We start from the raw sequence: 24677 nt of genomic DNA on the forward strand, positions 1-24677 counted from the left end.
GTAGATAAAAATGAATTACAAATACTTTAGCACATATTTTAATTAAAAATATATTTTAAAATCATAAATTAATTATTCTTTAATGATACTAAATTAAATATTTTAAATTATACTATATATAGTATATTTAAAATAAAAAAAAGAGTGTAATTTACTCAATATCTTAATATTTTAACGTGTAAACATAGACAATATAATACTTAATGTCTTGAAAGGGAGAGTACGATTTATGTTAATAATATTAAATTAAATGAGTTAAATCAAATAATGAAACATAAAAAAAGAGGATAACGTATATAATTGACTCTAAAAAGAGGATATCGTTGAAAGGGAGAGTCAAGGTTTGCAGATTTTCCCTTCTAAGCAAGATTATTGGAGATGGATTTGTGATAAGGACGGTGTATTCTCGGTGAAAAGTGCGTATCTTTGGTTGCAACACTTGTTGGGTGGAGAACCTACATATTCTTTAGATTTTCAACAAATTATAAAAAGTATTTGGAAAAGCAAAGCTTCAATCAAGTGTTTGATATTTTGTTGATAGGTGTTTTTGAATGTGTTTACGTGCAAATCATTGTTACAAGTACGAGGTTTGGTGTTGGATAACAATTTATGTTCTTTTTGCTCTCTATTTGTTGAAGACCCTCTTCATCTTTTTCTAATGTGCCTTATAACTTTTAATATTTGGTTAGCTGTGGCCAATTGGTTAGAGGTGGCGGTGGTCCTTCCTAATTCTTTAACTTCTCTTTATTTATATTGGTCAAATATTGGTATTTATAAAAAACGTTTTCAGTGTTTTCTGGTGGTTTGAGTTTCTGTTATTTGGTCACTATAACTTCATCGAAATGTGATCACATTTCAGCAGGGTGTTACGGATTGCAAGGAAGTGTTGGACAACATTAAACTGTATTCATGGAAGTGGATAACTAGTTCTGTCTCTAGGTGTTCGTTTAGTTACATTAATTGATATCATAATCCAAATTTATGTTTCTCATAGTCTCGACTTTGATTTTTTTTATTTATAGTTATGTTTTTATGTTCCTTGTAATGAGTTATAGTACTCCTTATACTTCCTTTTAATTTAAATTATTCTTGCTTATAAAAAAAAATTGACTCTAAATTTTAAACAAAATTAATTATGCAATAAAAAGACTATTTAAAACAAAATTATTTATATATATAATTATAGTTATGCGTGATATATATGTATATGACAAAATTTTATATGCATTAAAAAAAGAAAAAAATGACAAAATAATAATACTTTTATTATGGATAATGTAATTTACTTTAAAGTAGAACTAGAATAATAATGTATAAAAAGAGCTATTAAAAAACAAATTAATATACTTATGCGTGGTATAGGAATAGGAGTATATGACAGAACTTAATGCGCGTAAAGAAAAGGAGAAAAGAGGCATGCAATGACCGTTTAAAGTCATAAATGATTGAAACAATAAGTATGAGTGTTTGATAGTTGGTGAAGTAAAATCATTGAAACACAGTACGTGAGAGTGATGATTAAGAAGGGAAGAAGAAGAAGAAGAAGAAGAAGAGATGGTTGTGGCAAGGGTTGTGGAGTCCGAAGTGGTGAGAATCCTGGACAGTTGTTGCAGCACCCTTAACCACGCAAAACAAGTCCACGGCCACATATACCGCAACAACCTCCACCAATGCTCCTACGTCATCACCAAGCTCCTCCGCCTTCTCACCACGCTCCCCCACCTGCCCCTCAACTCCTACCCTCTTCTTCTCTTCGCACAAGTCCACGCCCCCAACAACCCCTTTCTCTGGACCGCTCTCATTCGCGCCTACGCCCTCCGAGGACCCCTCCCCGAGGCCCTTCGCCTCTACTCCTCCATGCGCCAACGCCGCGTCTCTCCCGTCTCCTTCACCTTCTCCGCCCTCTTCTCCGCCTCCGCCGCCGCCAAAGACGCCGCCTTGGGGGCCCAGCTCCACGCCCAGACACTCCTCCTTGGTGGCTTCGTCTCCGATTTGTATGTTAACAACACCATCATCCACATGTACGTCAAATGCGGAGTTTTGCACTCCGCGCGCAAGGTGTTTGATGAAATGCCTCAACGGGATGTCGTTTCTTGGACCGGGCTCATTGTTGCCTACGCGAGGAGAGGTCACATGGAGGCTGCACGGGACTTGTTTGACGGGCTGCTGGTGAAGGATATGGTGGCCTGGACTGCCATGGTTACCGGGTATGCGCAGAATGCCATGCCGGAGAATGCCTTGGAGGTTTTCCGGGGGATGGTGGATGCTGGTGTGGAGATTGATGAGGTTACCTTGGTTGGTGTCATATCTGCTTGTGCTCAATTGGGTTCGTCTGGGTATGCTAAGTGGGTAAGGGACATTGCCGAGAGTGTTGGATTTGGGGGAGGAAGTAGTGTCCTTGTGGGGTCAGCTTTGATAGACATGTATTCAAAATGTGGTAATGTGGAGGAGGCGTATGATGTCTTTAAGGGAATGAAGGAAAGAAATGTTTTTTCTTACAGTTCCATGATTGTGGGGTTTGCTATACATGGTCTAGCTCGTGGGGCGATTAAGTTGTTTTACGACATGTTGGAGACGGAGGTAAAACCAAACCATGTTACTTTTGTGGGGGTGTTTACGGCGTGTAGTCATGCTGGCTTGGTAGACCAAGGGCAGAAGCTATTTGCTACGATGGAAGAGTGTTATGGTGTTGCTCCAACTGGAGAGCATTATGCTTGCATGGCGGATCTTCTTGGCCGAGCTGGACACTTGGAAAAGGCACTTCGGCTTGTTGAGACAATGCCTATGGAGCCTAATGGAGCTGTGTGGGGAGCGCTTCTTGGAGCATCGCACATCCATGGGAACCCTGATGTTGCTGAAATTGCTTCAAGGCGTTTATTTGAGCTTGAACCTGATAACATAGGGAATTATTTGTTGCTTGCCAACACTTATGCATCGGCTGGAAGATGGGATGGTGTGTCAAGGGTCAGGAAATTGATGAGAGAAAAAAATTTGAAAAAAAATCCTGGGTGTAGCTGGGTTGAAGCCAAAAATGGTACGATTCACGAGTTCGTTGCTGGTGATGTGAAACATCCAGAAATTAATGAGATAAAGAAGGAATTAAATGATCTTTTTGAACGGCTTAAGGGTATTGGATACCAGCCAAACCTATGTTCGGTGCCTTATGGTATTAATGATGAAGAAAAAATGCTTTTACTAATGGCTCATAGTGAAAAACTAGCTTTGGCATTTGGATTGCTGAGTACTGATGCTGGTTCCACTATAAAGATTATGAAGAACCTTAGGATATGTGAGGATTGTCATATCGTAATGTGTGGTGCATCAAAAGTTACAGGAAGAAAAATTGTTGTGAGGGATAATACGAGATTCCACCACTTCCTTAATGGGGCCTGTTCTTGTAGTAATTTTTGGTGACCAACTACCAAGGCTAGGCCATATGCGGGTGCAAAGCTGACATATTGGTGTTGGAAGAATGACTTTGAAGTGTGAACGACCTTTTTTCATTTGATGAATTAGAGGCGTGTAAAGAACTGTTTTGTGCCAGCGTAGAGATCAACTACTTCAGAAGAATATTGAAATTTTAGCATCAATTGCACACCTGTTCATTTTACAGGGTTGCTCAATTTATGATTGAAGAGTGTTCAAAAAGGAGAGGGAAGGCAAGTGAAGGCAGCTAGCAGAGAAATTTTGGTCCTCAGCAAAGCAAATGTTTGGACAGATACATGATCACTATTGTTTTTACCGGAGATCGGTCGTGAGAGACGATTTATTGGGCAAGATTGATGAGCTTTCTTTGCTGGGTACGTTAGCTGCTCCGAGGTGGGGGTGATACCTGCAAAAGAGATTCCGATACTCAAGTTATTCTTTGTGAGTGTATGGGTCTCATATATATAGTGCACTTACCTTGATATAATTAGGATTTTTCCTTTATTGATAATTGAGTTGGTTAAGATATGATAAGATTTCTTTCTTATCAGCTTATCATGTGTTGGAGAGATGGGCTGACCTTCCGAGTTGGCGTGGTCCGAGCCCATTATTGCCAGGGTGGGTCCTAGTACCGATGTGGGCGGTACAAGTATAGTTCTATAGTAACATCAATTGTTGTTACATAGAGATGATAAACAAGGGATGTAAATGGCGGATAAGAGAAACTCTGCTACATTGATTATGGTGTCATCCTGAAATTTTTATATTGGCAATGACAAATAAAGCAATGGAAAGCAAGCAATGAAGAGATACCGAAGAAACACGCTAAAGGCAGCCCTCAGAATTTTGGTCTTGAATTTTTGACAGTCTACTGAAGATCTATCTCCGATAAGTTTGGAAGAGAAATAGCAGGCTGCTAAGTAATACCATAGTTCTTTACATCATGAGCTATGGTTATGTGTAGCTCTAGTCAAAATAGATTTATATTTTCTTTATTAATTATTTTTTATTTAAAGAAAGTGCCCTTCTTAGTGTTACACTTCTTGGTGTTGTTACACTAGTAATTCTCAAGATATCTCTCGATGGACGGAAATATTTTGTTGCTTCGGAGTGTACAGTTTGCTTGATCTTTCGGGGTTTTTTTTTGTGCACTTAACATCTTCTTGGCTGGCACCAAGTTCAAGGTGTTGAGAACATTTGGGCTGAACTATCATTCATTTAGTTTTTTTTTTTTTTTTTTTTTTACCAGGTTTTTAAATTTATACGCATGAACAAACTTGTCTTCCTGGGTTAGATGCTAAAAGAGATCATCTTTAATAATCTCAAACTGATACTATAAAAGTAATAAAATTTTCATTTTTTCATTTGTAATTTCATGTACATTTGTTTTTTTAGGCCAAATTACTTTGTTGCTAGCGTTTCACTTAAATTGCCTTTGTAAATATATTTTTAGTTTCTAAATATTCTGTAAATGAATTTTGATCGATATTGTTTATTATTGTTTGTAATTGTTATTGTCAAGTATCACCATTAAGTAAATATGTAGTAAATGCATGACTTGTCTCATGGATTTGCTAATTTGATGTGACAAGTTACATGCAAAAATTTAAGTGGATTGTAATTTTAGTTTTTCATTTTTTCACAAAAGTAGCTTTTGTTTAGAGTCATCAATTCTTTTACTTTTAGGGTTAAGTGTTTTTTTAACTGATCTCGATCTTTCAACTATTGCGTGTCATTATATTTAGTTACTTTTATGAAGTATATATCATTAAGTAATGTTACGTCAAGTAATGATGTAACTTGTCATATGAAATATTAGTTTGACGTCCTAAATACATAATAAAATGTTATTAGTTCAAGACGTTGTTTAACGATGTTAAAATGCTTATATCATTATAAATTAATTATAAAAGAGTTTGAAAATTAAAAATATAGAAGAAAAAAAATACAATCAGAAAAATCAACAACACACAATATATAAATCAATAATCCACTAAATCAACATTCAAGACACGGTTAAAAATCCATAATAAGCAAAGTCGCAAACCACTCGACCTATGAATAAAATCCTTCCTTTCCCTTGTGTGGCATCTTCTTTCTAATGTTTGTCCTCTGTGCAAGGTTGAAGCAAAAGGTTTTTGCATAGGTGAGATTGAAATCAGAGGATTTAGCATCGGGGATGGGAGATTGGGCTTTGGAAGGATTCAGAAATTGAGGCTTAGGAAATTTTCACAAGTTTCTTACTCGATTTTTTTTCACACTCTTTTTTTTTTTTTAATAAACAATTTGAAATTAAATAATAAATATGAAATGCAAGTAATAGTCTACGTATTGTGTTAAATGACATTTATATCTTAATAATATAATTAAGTAAATGCATTTGTCTTTTGCATAATTTTCTCTTCTAGAAAACAATCTACACATTGATGATATAAGGTAAGTTTGCAAGATTTTATAATAACTCACTTAAAATTTATATCAATTGCCAAATCTAGTTAATTGATAAATGATAATATACTTCTTTTTTTTTTTTCCTTTTTTTTAACATTTTTAGTACATAAAAATTAATTTTTCTCTTCTAGCTTCATATTTCTGTACCAGAGGGAAAATTTCTTGCATGACTTACACTTGAATTTTTTTTCCCTTTTTATTTCAAAGGAAATATAATATTTTTATTTGTGCAATTTTTATTTCAATTTAAAATTATTTTTACATCATTTTTTAAATTGTGATTATGATTTAATAAAACATTTTAATTATCAATTTCTCTTCTTCTTATTTGCTTTAACGATTTGTTAAATTTCTTCGTGTTATAATTTGATGTGATTGTAGAAGAAAAAAGAAGAAAAATGCAAGGTGCAATATTATTTACTAGGTTAGATTTTATGTAGGCAATCTATATATTTATTGGAGAACATGTGTCCAATCTTACATTATGTATGAAAATTTGTTGGATTAGCGATAATCACAGTAATGTAAATAGGATTACTCTTTGTCTCAATAGACTAAAAGATATCCATGACAAAACTAAAAAAAGAACTTACTATGTCCTAATGAACTAATATTTTATCATTATTAAAAAAAATTTATTTATACGATGTATAATTTAGAAACTTAGTAGAGGATTAAACTTTAGATGTTTTTACTAAATGTTGGAAAAATAATTCAATTTTCAAATTCAAATATCTAAAATATTATTTAGAGTTTAAAAAATATTAATTCTTTTATGTTATTATTCATAATTAAAATATAAATTTATATTAGATATTTATTTTGTCTTTTAAGGTTAGAATGTTAGGTCAATAAATAAAGATTGTTGAGATGAGAAAAATTACCTAACTTGTAAAGAAAGTTAGTGTCTTAAATGAAAGAGAGTCATGTAAAGGAATATTTTCAAGTTTCTTAGAAAAAACTTATGAGGCAAGATTTCTAAGTTTTACTTATAAAACTTATGTTATTCATAAAACTTGTGAGAATGAAATTTTCAAATTACACTCACAAAACTTGAAAGGAGGAATTAAATGTTTTTACAATGACATGACACAATTAAAAGATATAATTGATTGTCAGTGTAAAAAAACCTTACAATAACAATGTATAGCTGATTAACTCTTATATATATATATATATATATATATATATATATTTATAATACATTGAACATCATTATAAATATAGACATGAGAAACTGAACCACGTTAAATAAATTATAATTTTTTTTTATTTGTTTATAACCTTGACTTATTTGTGCTTTCATTCTTTTATGTAAAAAAAAGTTTTTTGTTTTCTGTTCCGAGCACTAAGAAATTTAACCCAGTTGATTGAACAATATGTAAATTGATATAAGCTTTCGGTTCAATCGGTAATTAAAAAAAAAAAAAAACTTGAGATGTTTCTATGCTTGCTAATCTTAAACATCGTGGTAGGTGACAATTGAGTTACAATCTCGTTTTATTTTAATTTAAATTGTACCCTTCTAAGTTCTAAGAATCAATTCAATTTTATCTATCTTAGGCAGATACCCCTTCTCCTCTTCCAAAAGGAAAGATACCTCTTCCCTTCTCCCAAAAGGAACTGCAACATTGCCATTTGCCTTTTCATCTTCAGATAATTTTATTAAAGGTGGATAAAGTGATTTTCTTTTCACAAAACCGGTGACTAATTTGCAGAACACAGTTAGTTAAAAAAGAAAAAAATGATTTTCTAGACTAATTAAAACCCTTTTTTTATTAGCACTAATTTTGAAAAAAAATAATCATTTACTTTTGAAAACATTCTTAAAAGTTGATAAAAACAAGTGATTATCTTTTAAAAAATAAATTGAATCAACCATATTACACATTTATTTATTTTTAATCTGTAAACACTTGTCAACATCTCGCCGATTGTTTTAAAAAAAGGTTGTCATCGAAACTTGATAGCTTGTCCGGGAAGGATGTACCATTCAAATGGTTACACTTTATTGTATAATTTTTAAAATTATTAGTGAAACTTCTTTAGGATACAAAAAGATGACTTTTCTTTTGCTACCAGACAAAATTATGACTCAAACTCATCATGTAACTTTTGAAAAATTATCTTAAAGACATGATGTTTTAGAGTTGTTTTTATTCATAAACTTGATAGTTTTTTTTTTTGAAAAAATATAAACTTACTTATTTTTTTTATTTTTATAATTAATCATTTCAAAATGAATGTGAGAATAACACATTCAAGGGATTTGGATTTTCTGGGTCCATTCCGGGGAAGATATGATTATGTCTTGTTATGACACATTATATATTTTATTTTGTTTTTATTAAAGAGGGAACAATATATATTATGTGAATTTAATTTTTATACACTGTTAGCATAATTTTGTTTAGATCAAAATATCATAATAAATATACTTTTTAAAGTGATTATCGTAAAAGTAAATAAATTTTTATATATGTTAATTTATAATCAGATGAGAATGTAAAAAAATAATAATAATAATTAAATTGAAACTGCATGAAGTATTCTCTCACATTTGAATTCTAGTTTATAATTTGTCCGAAATGCTTGCACCGTCTTCGCATTTTCATTTCTTTAAAGGATGATGAGCTAATTGATCAACTGTCACTTGGAATATTTGAAAATTTCTCACTTGCTCAGTCCAACAATGAAGGCATGCATCAATAATGCGAATATTATATAACCTAACTTTTATATTTTAGAAAAAGGCTATAATAATGGGTGATTTGCACAAATGGTTAGACTTCATTGTAGAATTCTCATTGGTTTTTCCATTGAACTTCTCTAACATAGATTAAAACAAAGAAAAATCTTACTGTTAAAAAATCAAAAGTAACAAAGTTTTTTATTGGAATAATTTCCTATGCAAGAATATCCAATAGATTCCATTCCAGTTCATCGCTTTCACATTTTCATTTCTTTAGAGGATGATCGATGAACACCTAACTTTTATAGCTTTCCAAACTGTTCTCTTCGACAATGAAAGCATGCAGAAGCAATAATGCAAATATTATATTCACGTTCGCAAATTAACACTTGGATTTTAGGAAACGGTACAAATGTGACATTATATCATATGAAATGAAACAATTGGCCCTTTTCCTTACCGACTTTATTAGTTTCCCTCTTCACAATTAATCTAAAGGAGCTGCATATTAACTTGTTATGATTGATTGGCATTAAATTTTTGTCTATACAACGTACGTCATCTGTCTACATGGTGACAAATTCATAATATACGCGTTTTTTAAATCCAAGTGAATGTGAACCCCTTATATCTGTATACGATAAGCAACATTTTTAATTGTTTTTATTATCTCTAATTTAAAGATGGACATATTGTCAAACGAAAACGCGATTAATTGGATGATCTATATGTTGTGATTTTTTAATTAAATATTACAAAAAACATTTACTAAAATATCATACCTTCCAATATATTTATCAAAGTGTTACTAGCTAGTTAGCCAATATCTTAATGAAAAAAAATGAAAAATTTATGTAAAAAATTAGTTAATGGAAGACTAAATTCTCGACATGAATAATAAATATAACATTTTGGTTAGTATATTTCAAGTATAAGATTTAAATAAAAAATTCATATTTTGCTCATAGGTAGAAACGTTTTATTCGAAACCGCGACGAATATCAAAAGTGGCTATTATATAGTTTCAAAGAGAGTTGTTATTTAGTACGAGACAAGTTGTTATTTAATAGGAGACAAATCGCATGAAAAATAACGAATTGGTTATTTGTTAAAGAGAAATACTTGCAATATATTATGTCCTACACTCTGTTTAAATTCATTATTTAGACATTAAATTAGTATATTTGGTTTGAATATATTGGTACTATTTATCTTTTCTAGTTAAAAATTGAAAATCCAGACATTTAACGAAAAATCATATTAAACCATTAGTATTAGATTTCATAAAATTTAATTTGACATTTTTGAATTGAGTAATGATGTATTTGACACTTATAAATTAAATGAAATATGCAATTAACACTTCTAATCTCTCTATATATCTCTTTTAAGGGTTTCGTTTCGTCAATCAATTTTCTTAAAACATATTGAAAAAGTAATTAATATATAAATTTTTTGAAAGAATTATAATAAAGTTAAACAGAAAATTGTGCATATGAATCATTTATTTTTCTTATCTTGGTGAAGTTAGAGACAGCTTTTGTGTCCAAATATATATATGTGTCCGTACATAGGAACTTACCGACAAGTGGCTAGTTATCAAAAAGGGATCTGATAGCAGTAATGAAAAGGCTGTAGAAACACACATAAAGTTTTAAGCAGTTGAATTTATGAAGAGTCTAATATTGTGATCGGAAATACGTTTCTACACATTCTCTTTTCACGTCCAAGCTATTATTTATTGCTTCCTGTCAAACATGATTTTCCACGTTTCTAACAATAATGCAAACACGCTATAAATTTGAGGGAAAAAGGAGCGAAAATGAAGGAAAATGACAGAGATGGAAATGAAAAGGTCGATAATTGCACAACACAAGATAAAGCGAAAACAAAAAAAGAGTAATAAAGAGAAATTGTGAAATCAAAACATGAAGACGTCAGCAGCAGAGGCAACGATTGGTTGGTTGAAAGGCAGAGAGTTCCAATTCCAAGGCTCCACGAAGCCACAATCATTCTCCAACATTAAGCTGTTTGTGGAGTTTATGAAATCGATTATTTCGTTCAGCGAGTTCAAGCTGTTGGTGAGTTCCGCCATCTGCGCCCTCAGAATCGCGTTCTCCGCCTCCACGTTCTGCAGCATCCGCATGGTCATGCTTATGTTGCCGCTCATTTGCTCCTTCTCCTTCTTCAGCCGATCCACTTCCACACTCAAGCCTTCCAGGTGCTGCTGTTTCCTCATCCTCGATCTGCGTGCCGATTCTCTGTTCGACACCATTCTCTTCCTCTTCCTTTCTTCCACCGTGCTTCCCTCCGATCCTGAGTTTTGAAGCCAGCTCGAACCACCGGGAGAAGCCATAACAACTAACTTAACTATTTGATTATTTCCTACCTACTCTTAATGATTCAATGTACGGATAATGGAATATATATATATATATATATATGTAGGAGGATGTTTAGTTCATGAGAAAACGTAGAACCAGTGGAGGAAAACAACTGAGAAAGATTGCACCAAGTGTGTCCTGCGCCTGAGAGAAGAGTTGATGGTGAAACCGGAGAGAAGGATCTCACAGATTACTGGAGACGACATTTGCCTTGTCTCTCTCAATCATTCATTGCTGCAGAAGGAGGATGATGAGGATGGTTTTATAGAGAGAAGAGGATGTTAAAGACTAGATTGAATTGAGATGATAAGGAGGAATAAGACAAGGTTTCAAAGGCCAAGGGGAAGAGGTTTTGAAGGGTTTCAGAAGCCCAATTTATAGACACAACAATTCAATTGCCCATTCTAATAATGGAATAAAATAAACAAAAATTAATATTGGCTAGTGCCTAGTGCCTAGTGCCTAGTGCCTAGTGCCTGTTTGGTGTTTGATATTTTGTTTGGTGACTGAAAAAGTCAATACACATAAAAGGGGGAAAGGGGAAAGGACTTGGAAAGGACCATGTTCACTGCTCCTATTCATGTGCACGCGCACTCTTATACTAATCTTCTTATTTACCATGGTAACGCAATATGACGCTCATCTAATTCTTAGATGTTGGACCACCTATTTTAAGTGTTTATTTCTTAGTGGAGGATGGACATGGTGGTCAAGCTGGAATCTTAGGTAATGAATGCTAGTTGCACACACCAGTTTCTTTCTTTTTTTAATAATTATTCCAACTTTTACCTTTTCTTTTTCTTCTTCAATGTGCCACCGGGTTATTATATTAATATATTCTATATATTGCAGATCATCTTTCTAGGGCATTTCAGTGAACTTCAATCAAAAGCTTTTCATCACTAATTCTCAACTCAAAATATTATACATCAATTTCAATGCGTGTTTTCCATGTATATTATATTACACATTCCAAGTTTGTATAACGCATTTTAAAATATATACGTTACTTCAAGAAATAAAATGTTCTAACTACCATGTTATTTTAGTCAAACATAAGCTATATGGAGTATTAAGGGGTATTCGTTTATAATACTGGATTAGGAAAACCTCAGCTCTGGACTTCATGAAATACACATATGTATATATAGAACATAGTAAAAAGAATATTAACGACAGAAACTAATACACTCATTTGCATATAATTTGTCTTTACACCCATTCTCTTTATCTGAATCTACATTAATAATGAAATAAAATCACTTATAAAATGAATTTGTTAAACAGAACTTATAAGCTATGAAACAGCAACATATCATTATCTCTTCAATCATATTTTAACATTCTATAAAACATTATAAGTACATATAAATAAATTAAATAATTAATTCAAAATTAATGTATATAAAACTTGCTCATTATTTTATAAATACATACAACATAAATCATCTATCATGTTTGAAATGAATAAGAATATTTAGAAAAACATATTTTCTCTCTAAATCACGCACACACAATATATATATATATATTCACTACCAAAAGTTATGTTAGTCGAGTCAAAAATATATATTATACACAGCAAAATTTTTTCTTTAAGTATTTAAAGTAATTGTATATCCAAAATTCAAAACTGAAAATTACTTACTAAGATATAAAAAAATCTACATAAATTGATCTTAGTATTAGGTGGTTGTTACTATCATATCTACCAAAATATTATCATTAAGCAAAAGACTTGGATACTAAGATATTATCATTAAGAGAAATGCTACACATGGACTAAATTTAATCAAGCAGACCAAAAATGGATTAATTAGTTTTCCTTACGTTTCATGTGAGGTATTAGTATTTGTTTTTCTTTTTGCCGAGTTAAAAAAACTATATTGTCACATGATGGACCATAACTAATATTTAATTTACCGAAGGTGATCGATGCTTTTTTGAACATACAGACAGCTTTTGAACACCAAAATATTAATTTATTTCATTTACGATGTGCTATAAGCACATGGTTCCAGTTATGGGTTGTTGGAAAGGAAAGAAAAAGGTTCCCGACCAAAATCCAGTGGGGTGGCCATGCCAGCCATACTATTTGTTGCAATTTTCTTAATAGCTAGGTAGAGTATATGCTTTCCAAGGAAGATATTAAAGAATGAATAATTAAGAAAATGAAAAATAAGAATAGTGTATGTATCCCATGGTTTTTTCAAGTGAGTTCCATTTGTCAGCTAGGTTGCACCTGAATTCTGTGCCTTTTTCTGTCTCCTCAATATGAATGCAGTTTTAATATATGTTACAAATGAATAGGTAGAAACCTTTTTCAAACCAGCTTGAGTTAGAGTCTCACCCATGTTCATCTTTATATGTTGTTTCTAGGAAGCTTCAATTTAACATATACGTATAAACCTTATCGCTTAAGTCATCGACGTCATGAGCGCCAGCCAGATCTTATTTTAATTGTGAAAAGATTTATGACTCCCTCTCTCTGGAAAATGCACCATAATGCTTTCCACGTGGGCTAATAAGTTATAATTTTATCATAGATGGCTGCTTCTGCTTTTCTTCGTTTTTACTTTGACTGAATTATCTTCGTTGTGTCAATTATATCTATCAAATGTTCTAATTTATCCTTGGCAAAACTAGATGGCTGCTTCAGTTTTTCTTTTCTTTGACCAATAATCTTTATTGCGTCTATCAGATATGAACGTATTTTGTAGTTCAATTTAGTTAGATATATAGCTAGAGACCACTATCATAGCATGTGACAAATTCTTTTGTAAGACTATTTGCATCGTTAATACCACCGACAGCCGGCAGATACAAGCAAGATGGGAATTTCATGTTACTACTAATCTAATAAACCCCTTAAACTTGTTCTGAATGAATTAAAATACATATTTTTTTGTCAAAATAAGGCAATTCTAAAAATTATATATCGTATTTTCCTTCATTATTCCTTCTATTGTGCATCAAATTAAAGTGAGCATAAAGGAGGAAAATCTAATAGAAGATTGTGGATGCTCCAAGAAGTACATGCAACACCCTATAAGTGGTGATTATGTTAGTCTTTGCGGTGTCAGCACACCCTGTCCTGTGCATGCGGCTACATATTCATGTCTCTTTCTCATGCCGCTTTTCAGCTCCACAACACAGCTGCTACAATTCTCACAACGTTATAACAACATCACATCACAGTCAATCATATAATACCATGATTCTCTCGCATATTCTTTTACAATTCCTCACTCTTCCACATTCTTTGTTAATTTCATAGGGGAATGAATTTGGGAAGAGAGAAGAATGTGAGCAAAAACAAAGTAAGGGAAAACTTGTAATTAAAAATTGTGTAAAAAGGTTGAAATGATCTTTTTTTTTTAAATAAATAAATAAATATATATATATATATATGTATTTTGAATATACTTGTTAATTTATTTATTTTCTCTTCTATTTTTTTTTTATAAAAAAAATTCAAAATTCAAGGTGTGAATAAATACAAATTTAGACGTCATTTGATGCAGTCCAACTTGATTAGAAGAAATTGACGGGTCGATGTTGAATGTGATTTTCAAGAGAAATACAAAGACAAAATTAGTCATTTTGTACTTGTTAATAATATATAATAATGTAAATATGAGGAGGCTACGGTGAATTAGCTTTTATAAGCATGAAATGAATATAGTATTGATGATAATATAACAGCAATTTTTCTTCTAATAAGATCTTCTTAAATAACACCTACTCTATTAAACTATAAAAAATATAATAAAAAAAAAGTAACACTTACACTCTTTGAAGTTCTTAAAAAATACTTAGCTACCCCAGATAATTTAAAATAAGGAGTGTATATTATTATTTTTCTTCAATTGAGATAGGTTCTCACTTGATTGGATAAAATAAGAGACGTGTTACGTCATTAAATGTGTAAGGGAGATGAATTAAAGTCTAATTAAAAAATCAAAAGAGAGATAAATGTTATTTAAGAAGATTTCAGGATACAAAGTGTAATTTTCCATTTAATATTAATTATTTTTAAGACTTGTTTGGATTAATTTAACCGGTTAATTTTATAGTCCAATTGTGATTGAATGAAAAAATATTTGAGCCCACACTTCTTTGTATGCGTATATTTGAGCCCACCTTACGTACCTTATTCGCACTTAACTATAACATGTCATCATACCAAAAATTAAATTGTACTTTTGTTTGATTCAGTTTAAATATGGAAATTTCACCCCGAAAAAATTTAAATATGGAAACAAAATATATATATTTTTTATTTATCAAAAGTCTATACATAGAAAATCTATTATAAAAAAAAAAAAAAAGTTAAAATTAGTTGCTAGACTAGCTAATGAGTACAAAGTAATACTGAGCATAAGTTAAAATTTGATAATTGTATATATTTTTAAATAATTATTACTGATAGACTATCATTGTGCTTGTTTATCTATCGGATTCAGGTTAAATTTTGTTTTGTTCAATGCTTGAATTTAACTTATTTTTTTCTCAATAATTGCAGAAGAATAAATTTGGCTCAAATATAAGATTTAATATAAAACCATCTATTTTAGTTGATTATTATATTTATATTTCAAATGAATACGTATACCCCTAGGAGATTTCTATTAATTAATTTTCATAATTTGACTTATTTCAAATGATATATCATATCAAAATTAGGATAATAATTATTTTATTTTTATCATCGTTTTTAAATATTCTATTAAATGAAATAATAAAAATGAATTTATATTATGGTTTTTATAATTTTGTTATAAAAAATTAATATTTAATGAGAGTGAAAGAGAGCGAAGGTAAGAGAGAGTGCAAGTGTTTTTTAATATAAGAAGGGTAAAGAAGAAATTATGATAAAATTGTAAAGATAAAAATATATAAAAACTAATTAATTACACTTTTTGCTGACATGATAAATACTGTGATATGTAATAATAGGAATAATCACTACTAGGCTAATGGATGAATAAGATATATGAATGAAATTTATAAAAAAAAAAAAAAAAAAATAGCATTTGTTATTGATAAAAAAGAAAATTAGTACACAAATGTCACTGATACAAGTTCACTAGGAACGCAAGAGATTACAATGTGAAAACTGTAAATCAAATAAGGTGTTTTAAATATTGTATTTAGGCTTATGAAGGAAGTGATTTCATCTTTCTATAAATTCTTTTTACGACATTTCAATAAGTTCATAGTTAAACTTGTGAATAAGCTCTTATATGAAAAGAGCTTAAATAATTAGTATCTAATTAGGTTGTTTATGTAAATACATCATTGGAACGCATTGAAAGTTCTTGATTAAGCTATTCGTCCGAACATGCCCTAAACACTTTTTTTCAATTGAATGATCCCCGCTATAGAAAACCGGGTAGTGATCCAGTGCACGTTCAAATTAAAGAGGATAGCTCTGTCATTTAAGGAAAGCCTCATCTCAAAACCATAGACATATATTTGAAAGCACAAATTATCTTACTCCTTCCTGTAAAATTTTAGGAAACAACTGATGAACAACAAGTAGTTCAAACTCCAAATGGTATAGCCGAAACCCCAAAACAGTATGCATGGCTATATACAAGTTACAAGATGCCATTATCCTTGTGGAGACGCCAAATTAAAAAGGTACTAAAGCAATCTCATGCAAAGTACAAAATTCGGCAACTAGGTCCTTACTTTAAGATTAAAATATGTCTAAGGAATAAGATAACTACTCCTAGAGACAAGCAACATGACATTGTGTATTTGATTCGTAGTTGTCAACGTTCAAGACACCTCAACAGAAAAGCTTGTGTCTTGTTGCTTTGGGTCAAATTGAGGTATGAGCATTTCAAACGTAAAAACAAACATACCAATAAAAGTTTAAATCCTTGGAAGAATCAATCGTCTATGCATTGATAGAAGCAGCTTCAGGATGATAATACAGCATCTCATTCCACATCATTTCCCTAATCATCTGTTCCCCCCAATTTTCATCTATGTCAAGACTGATGGGAACCTGAGCAGGAGGGTTGCACCTTGGATCATATAAGCCAGCCATATAAGGGTGTTGAAGAGCTTCTAGGACAGTGATTCTCTTGGTTGGATCAAACACAAGCATTTTTTGCAACAAATCTATGGCCAATGGATCTGCTTGTGGATATAGCTGTGAGAAGTGTCTGCCCCTAGTATAGGGCAGTGATTTGATAAACCTCCTGGCTTTTGGATTATCAATAAACTCAAGGTGAGATTCATGCTGGCTTCCAAGAACACTTATAATTAGTTTCAGCTGGTTGAGACACTCAGTTCCAGGGAAGATTGGCTTTCTACCAAGAATCTCGGCAAAAATGCACCCTACTGACCACACATCAATAGAGGTTCCATAATTGTCACAGCATAACAAGAGCTCCGGTGCACGGTACCAGCGAGTGACAACGTACTCTGTCATAAACTGGCCATCAACTCCATTAGTTCTTGCAAGCCCAAAGTCACATATCTTCAGATCACAGTTGGCATTGACGAGCAGATTTCCAGGCTTCAAGTCCCGGTGAAGAATGTTCGCAGAATGAAGATATTTAAGACCTCGAAGGAGCTGAAGTAAGAGTTTATGGTTAGTATCAATCACAAGAATAGTTCAAATATACAAAGATTAGAAGTTCACAAAAGAATTCGTTGACTGTTTTCTACTTGTACATTATCACTATCAATGATGTTCAACATTACTGCAAAACTCACAAAAATTGTAGACAAGATGAGTGACATGTATAGTTCCTAACAGGTTATCTTCATAAGAAGGTTGATCATTTAATCAAACAATGTTAAGGTCACATTCGCATCTATTTCCCAATTTGGGCCAATGATTTTCTTTGTCTAATGCATGCATGCTACAAGGGGTTTAATTCTTTCCGAATTGAAGGACGCTAGAAAGATGAAAATAAGAAAAGGATTACTTGGAACGTTATATGAAATCTAGTTACTGAAGCTTTTAGGAGATCTATTGGTTATTCAACATTTGGGCCTACGTATTTGACCAATAGTCCTGTTGAGGGGGTTTCTTTCTTAGTTATTGAACAAGATTCTATACCTTTATTGCATACATGAAATTATCTGTTTTACATTTTCCTTCTTGTTCTTCGTTATAGCAGGAAATACGGTCCACCGTTTTGCAATATCTTATTTTCTTCCTAGTCGTGCTAGTTCTTCTATGCAGAATGATAAATTAGACGTGAGCTCATAAATCAAAAGAAAATGAAGATTACTGTCTTCATTATCACAAAAGTACATGCTCAATCCTCTTGCCTAAACTGAACTTGAATATAGTCATTAACATCTCTAATATCTTCATTTTAGTTTATTAACCAATGTCTAAACTGGACTTAAATATAGACATAATCCAAAAGGCAGAAAAAGAATAACTAGAGAGAATAATAACCGTGATCACCAACATAAAAAATCAGACATTTACTAAAGAAAAGGACAAACCTATAAAACATCAATTATCTAATCCTCTAACTTAACAAAATTAACCCTAGACTTCGCTAATTTATAGAATGGTAGTATGTGTTATTTCACCGGAAAAATTATGGAACTGAAACACTAAATTCTTTGACTGGGGCAACATACATTCAAACTAGAGAATGTAAAGCCACAACTCAAATCGTACCAACTCCTCAAAAAGAACCTGATGATATTGTATAAGAATGCATGAAAGAGGATATTCAACAGTTAACTTAATACACTTGTAGGTTGTAGATTAATAATTGAAAATGGAGAATTCATTTCGAAGCACGGCAATGTCAATTCAATACTGTAAGAGTGAATTGCATATATACTTCAAACCCCTACTAAATCTCCTTCAATGAATATTTTATGCATTTCTGGAAATCCAAAAAATAGATTGACGACCACAAGTTTAGAAATTAAAAAGAAGAGCTAAAGGAATGGAAAATCCCATAACAAAAAGGTTAGTACCTGAAACAAGAAATACTTGCAATGATCATTCGAAAGCAGTTGAGAAGACTTGATAATCTGGTGAAGATCAGTGTCCATGAGTTCGTAGACCAAGTAGACATCCTTAAAACTTGTTCTGTGGATTGGCATCATAACATCTTTCAAAGCAATGACATTCTCGTGCCGAATATGTCTAAGCAGCTTCAGCTCCCTTAAAGTTCTCAATGCATCAATAGAATTCTCAAATATATTCCCAATCTTCTTAATTGCAACTTTCTCATTGGTCTCTCTATTGATGGAAGAGCACACCACACCATATGCCCCTCGGCCAATAGGCTTGATTGGAACGTACTTCGTATCAATCTCAAACAATGTTTGCCATATTGTGTAATAATGCTTCCCCTTTGGCTTAATTCTGTTGGGAGGTTCAACTAAAGTAGCCATTTCCCTGCAAATAACAGCAACACAAAATGCTCTCAATAAGTAAACACACACAAGAGACTAGTAATGAACTCACAACAGTAAAATCATTGTTATAAGCATGAATCATGCATTACTAACTGTGACAAGCAATCAACAGTCTGTTAAAGCTGCTATTAAAAGAATATCAGAAACACACTGCATATATATATCCACTGGATAAAGGGTGAATCATTGGATACTTTTTTATGCCATGTTAGAGAAGGTTCGAATCAATTCTTACTTGCTATTTCTACCTCTGGGTTTTTGATCTTTTGATGTCACCTTGTCTGTTTTAAGAACCTATTCTCTCCCAGCCCAACTTTTTGGATATCTTTTTTGCTAAAAAATAACAAAGATTCAATTATATCTTTCCTCTTCCCCTGATCTCACCCCAACAACAAATCAATTGATTCCAAAAGAGTGAGAAAAGCGTTCATACCACAAAATTCAGCTTTCATCCCAGCATCTCCACTTTCCTTGCAGCTCTGACTCCGAGGCACCAAAAGCAAATCCAAAGATGAAGAATCCCTCAATTGATGCAGCTTCAAGTAAACGCTCTGTGCAAAAAAAAATAAAAATTGCACAGTTGAAGCAATAATCAATAGAATAGAGTGGGTAATGGATTGGATTCAAGAAGTGGGTTTCATATCATTTCAAATCTTATCATATAAACAATATTAAATGTCTCAATTTAATCGAGATCAGGCTACAGAAGAAAGAAGGGCCAAGCCATGGTCGTCATATTAATAAATATATCATAACGTATTCACATCATAATAATAATAATACTTACCTAGGCATAAAGGCATAGAATAAAATAAAATATTGTTAATACAAGTTTAGTTTAGGTGGTTATGGATAGAAGTGAAAAAAGTGAAATAACGCATTAACATTTTAACACGCCCCATGACTCACATGAGTCACGACGACCACCCCAACCCAACCCACACGGACACGGCATTGCTTCTTCGTATTATTCATTGCCTTTGTTTTACCCGTAAGACATAATGCGAAATACGACAACTTACGTATCTGTGTTTGCCCTTTGGGAACTCAAAATCTAAATTGAAAAAAACGTGTCTTGCCCTTTTCTTTTCCACCATTTGGGTTCAGCCATTTCTTCTTTCTTTTCATTATCACTTTCATCATGTTATACACATAATTTAACAATTCTACGTTTTTTTTTTTTCTTTTCATTTATGGCTCAAATTTAAAATTATAAGCGTACTACTCCAATTGACTTTAGTGACTCTATAGATGATACCTTTAATTAATTCCTTTGTCTCTGCATATTAAGACTTAATCAAGAACGTGTAAAAGAATCAACGCATGATGGCACGTCAAACCAATAATATTTGTATACATAGGGATGAATTTAATAAATTATTTACTTAGAATCAGCAGGAACAAAGAAATGAGCAAGTATGGGTAGAAGATGTAGGAAAATGAATGGGTAGGTTAAGAGGTACGAAGGCTATAAGGAAAAGGTGTTAAATGTTGAGTAAGGCAATGGCATGGAAAGTGAGTTAGCCTCTAATCTCTATTCTTGGCCGCCACTGCTACGTAGTGCGATTCCTATCCATACGTCACTCCTGATTTTTTCCTCAATAAATACTACAACTTTTTTTGGCTCTAATTCTAATCAAATTATGTTAAATTACGCGCCCCACAATTTTTCACTTTTACTTTTACAAATAAACTTCGCATGAGTTTTTTTTAAAAAGATATCCAGTTAAGGTGCTATTACCAATTTTAGCTTTTTTTTAACGAAGACTATTTTCTTTTCTTTACATTAGTGGTGTAAATTTTTATTCCTTTAGGTTTTATTTTAAATTTTAATATGATTTAAGTCATACTGTACTTTTGGTCCTTTTATTTGAAATTTATGATTATTTGTCAATTTGAATCGATGAATGGAATATTAAATAATTTTTAATTTTTTAAAAAAATTATAAAATTAAGAACTTTTAATTCATCGATTGAATTATTAAAATTTAATGTCAAATATGAATTATTGAGTAAAATAAGTCTAAATAAACGTACTCTTGGAATAAATAAATCTTCCTCTTTTAAAAATATGAAATTTTGATCTTGTCGATTTAATGTTCATCAATCATTAAATTTTAACATTGTTTGATGACTTATCATCACTTAAATACACATGATATTTATTGACACGATATGTAGCCATAAAAATAAAAATATATATATATACAAAAGATATTCATATATATATATATATATATATATATATATATATATATATATATATATATATATATTAATGAGTAATTGATATTTATTTTATTAGTAGATTTTATTTGAATATTATTTTTATATCCAAATGTTATGTTATTAAATTATATATCATTTAAGTATGAGTGAACATTAAAATTGAACCATTAATAGATGTTAATGTGACGGAATAATCAAAATTTTGTATTTTAAAATAGAGAGATCAAAATTATAGATCAACAAAAATAGAGGGATTAAAAGTATAATTTAATATTTAATTTAAATTGAAAATCATGATTTATTATAAATAAAATAAAATATTTTATTAAGAAATTTTAATTTAAAAATTAGTATAGTATTAATCGGTCCCAATTTAAAATTGGTTTTAAAATTTTAAAATTTTAAAATTCGACATAATATATAAGTACATGATGTGTATCTTTTAATAATTTAATTTCTTGATTTCTTACTGAATTTTAAAAATATTATTTGTTTAATTATCTCCATTTGATATGAGCATTAAAAAAAGAACTTCGTGTCTTCGTTTATTTTTTCAAAATAATAATAATAATAATAAATTATTATTATTATTATTATTATTATTATTATTAGAGGATTTGTCGTAGTTGAGTAGTTTTAATTATAAGGTAGTTTTAAATAGTTTTAAAAAGTAAAAAAAGAAAAACTAAATAAAAATAATTTAAAAAAATAAAGATTTAAGAGGTAATTATAAGAACAAATGTGTAGTGGTCATTAGATTAGGCCATAAAATTAATAAATGTTGTTGAAATTATATATTATTAATTGAGTTATTTCCTAAAATTATAGTAAATGATCAAATTAGTCCTTGAAATAATTAAAATGCCAAAACACATTTTTAAATTATAAATTATCAATCAATTTATTCTTATAAAAAGTCTTAATTAAAGTGTCTTTAAAACGTAGGTTATAGATCTAATTTAACTCTACAAAATCATATTATAAGGTGAAAATTATCCCCCATTTATAAAGTTTTTATTTGTCTTATCTTTAATCGATATAAAATTTGTTTTTTCCTAATACAACCATCACGTCTAACATTATTGGATTTGATACGTGTATCAATGGTAGATGATTCTTTTAAAGTATATTTATATAATTATGATACCATCTTAGATAGTGAATTTGGATTTAACTTAACCTTACAAAATTGACGTGTAAAAGTTAAGATTGCTACTAACTTATAATCTCTTTAATTGTTTTATTTATAGTCAATGTGGGGTATGGGTGTAACACTGATCTTGTAATTTTTTTTTATTATTATTTTATTTGTTGTTGTGATTAGTTGTTTAGTTGTTGTGGAACTCTAAGGGTTTAGAGATCCTAATGAGTTATGTTGTTTCGGGAGTTACTTTGAACAGAAGTCAAGTTACCCAATAAGAAAGGGCATATAAGGCTTTTTTCTTAAGAAGTTGCCTTTGTAACTTCATTTTCTTAAAGATGTTAGAGAGAAGTTAGAGGGAGACACTTTAATGATTGAGAGTTTTATTCTTCTCCTATTTATTCCCTTAAGTGTTTAGATTCTCCCAGAAGTTTGGTTGAGTAGTAGAGTTGTGATTCAAAACTTCTATAACTAGTAAGTTTTTCATGTAATGCGCATTTTTTCCAAATCTAAATAAAACTTTAAAAACAATATGTACCTAGATAATAATAAAAAACATCGTTATCAAATAATAGTGAAAAAAACAATATTTTCATAGATAATAAAATATAATTATATATATATATATTTATTTATTTATTATTACACGTGGATATTTTAAGTTTTAAGTATAATTACACCTATCCTCTTGAGAATAGCAACAATTATACAATTAGAGTGTGTTTTACACGTCAAGTAAGCTAACTTTTTGTTTATTTGTTTTGCTTATTTAATCAAATTAAGTTATTCAATACATAACATTATTTTTTATATATAAAGGAGGGATGCAATTATTTCAAAAATAAATTTTAATAGACTTCACAATAAATAAAGAGTATAAAAAAGTTAATGATTAACATATTTAAAAATGATACGAATGTGCTATACCTTCTATAATTAAAGAAAAAATGATCTTATATTTAAATGAATTAAACTTTATATTAAAAAATTTGCAACATAAATCATATAGTATTATTTCATCAACTCAATTTCTACTATATTACAAGTTATAAGTTTGTAACTATTTTTCATTTTTCATTTTTATTCCTACTCTTTTATTATATTTTTTTTCTTCATCATATTAATAGTCTTTTCGGAGCCTTTTTTTTTCCTATTCATTTATTATGGTTATAAATGGAAACAAAGACACATTTCCAAACGCATATACTAATACACATAGCAATAGCATCATTAAAATATTTTCTTTCACATTGATGACCTGGTATTGAGAAAAATCAACATTGGAGGATGAAATGTCAGGATCGGTTCGTAAAATAGCAATAAAAATGAAAAGGAATTAATGTGAAAAATGGGCCCTTCTTATATTTGCATCTTCCTAAGATAAGAAAAATTAAAATTAGTAACAGAACAATTTATATATAATTCTTAGAGCATTCGTCACTAAACTTTACGTGACACTAATTGTTAAGCAAATTTTGCCAATAAATTTTGATTTCACTACAGTATATATTGTTTACAAGAGAAAACATACAAGTTTACGATACTCAACGTGTACGAGCATAGATGCACGCAACATGTAAGTAGTTGAATGGTAACTCACACGTTAAGGCAAAAAATAAAATAAAATAGAACAAGAATAAATAAATAAATGCCATAAAATACAAGTATGATAAGAATATCATTTATTAATAAGGAAGGACTACAAAATCGATTCACACGTGAAAGATAACCCTATTAAATCAAAAGGAAGCACCACCGAAATCTTTAGTAGCAGGTCAATGAAGTTGCTTCAGAACATTTTTAATTTTCCTTCTTTGTTAAAAAGCTAGTTATATTTTTAAAGAGGACTTTTCCTTAAAAAGAAAAGTTAAGTTGAAAAAATATTAATTCAAAACCTACTCAAACATTTCTCCCTCTCCCTTGCAACTTTTTTTTT

At 30.6% G+C, this 24677-nt stretch overlaps 3 protein-coding genes across 6 annotated transcripts; 1 reads left to right on the forward strand and 2 right to left on the reverse strand.

The window, feature by feature from the left end:
- Positions 1-1374: 1374 nt before the first annotated feature.
- Positions 1375-4528, forward strand: LOC109799724 (Pentatricopeptide repeat (PPR) superfamily protein). The gene has a single exon (XM_083068759.1). It carries the CDS (start codon positions 1555-1557, stop codon positions 3412-3414), a length of 1860 nt encoding a protein of 619 aa, XP_082924885.1. The 5' UTR covers positions 1375-1554; the 3' UTR covers positions 3415-4528.
- Positions 4529-10411: 5883 nt separating this feature from the next.
- Positions 10412-11326, reverse strand: LOC109799592 (bZIP transcription factor 44). Its single transcript, XM_020360177.3, has one exon. It carries the CDS (start codon positions 10923-10925, stop codon positions 10491-10493), a length of 435 nt encoding a protein of 144 aa, XP_020215766.1. The 5' UTR covers positions 10926-11326; the 3' UTR covers positions 10412-10490.
- Positions 11327-16430: 5104 nt separating this feature from the next.
- On the reverse strand, positions 16431-20301 carry LOC109799435 (mitogen-activated protein kinase 7). 4 transcript variants are annotated; one of them, XM_029271483.2, is made up of 5 exons: positions 20159-20301; positions 19805-19922; positions 19607-19704; positions 18925-19351; positions 16431-17545 (listed from the first exon to the last, which is right to left on the reverse strand). In XM_029271483.2, exons 4-5 carry the CDS (start codon positions 19345-19347, stop codon positions 16862-16864), a joined length of 1107 nt encoding a protein of 368 aa, XP_029127316.1. In that variant the 5' UTR covers positions 19348-19351; positions 19607-19704; positions 19805-19922; positions 20159-20301; the 3' UTR covers positions 16431-16861. The 4 variants fall into 4 exon arrangements, with proteins under 4 accessions (XP_029127316.1, XP_020215585.1, XP_020215584.1 ...); XM_020359996.3 differs by lacking the exon at positions 19607-19704; XM_020359995.3 differs by lacking the exon at positions 20159-20301 and having other exon boundaries at positions 19805-20128.
- Positions 20302-24677: the final 4376 nt, after the last annotated feature.

This window comes from Cajanus cajan, chromosome 2 (genome assembly GCF_000230855.2).
Source record: "Cajanus cajan strain Asha chromosome 2, NIPB_CcT2T_4, whole genome shotgun sequence".
NCBI classification, from domain to species: Eukaryota; Viridiplantae; Streptophyta; class Magnoliopsida; order Fabales; family Fabaceae; genus Cajanus; species Cajanus cajan.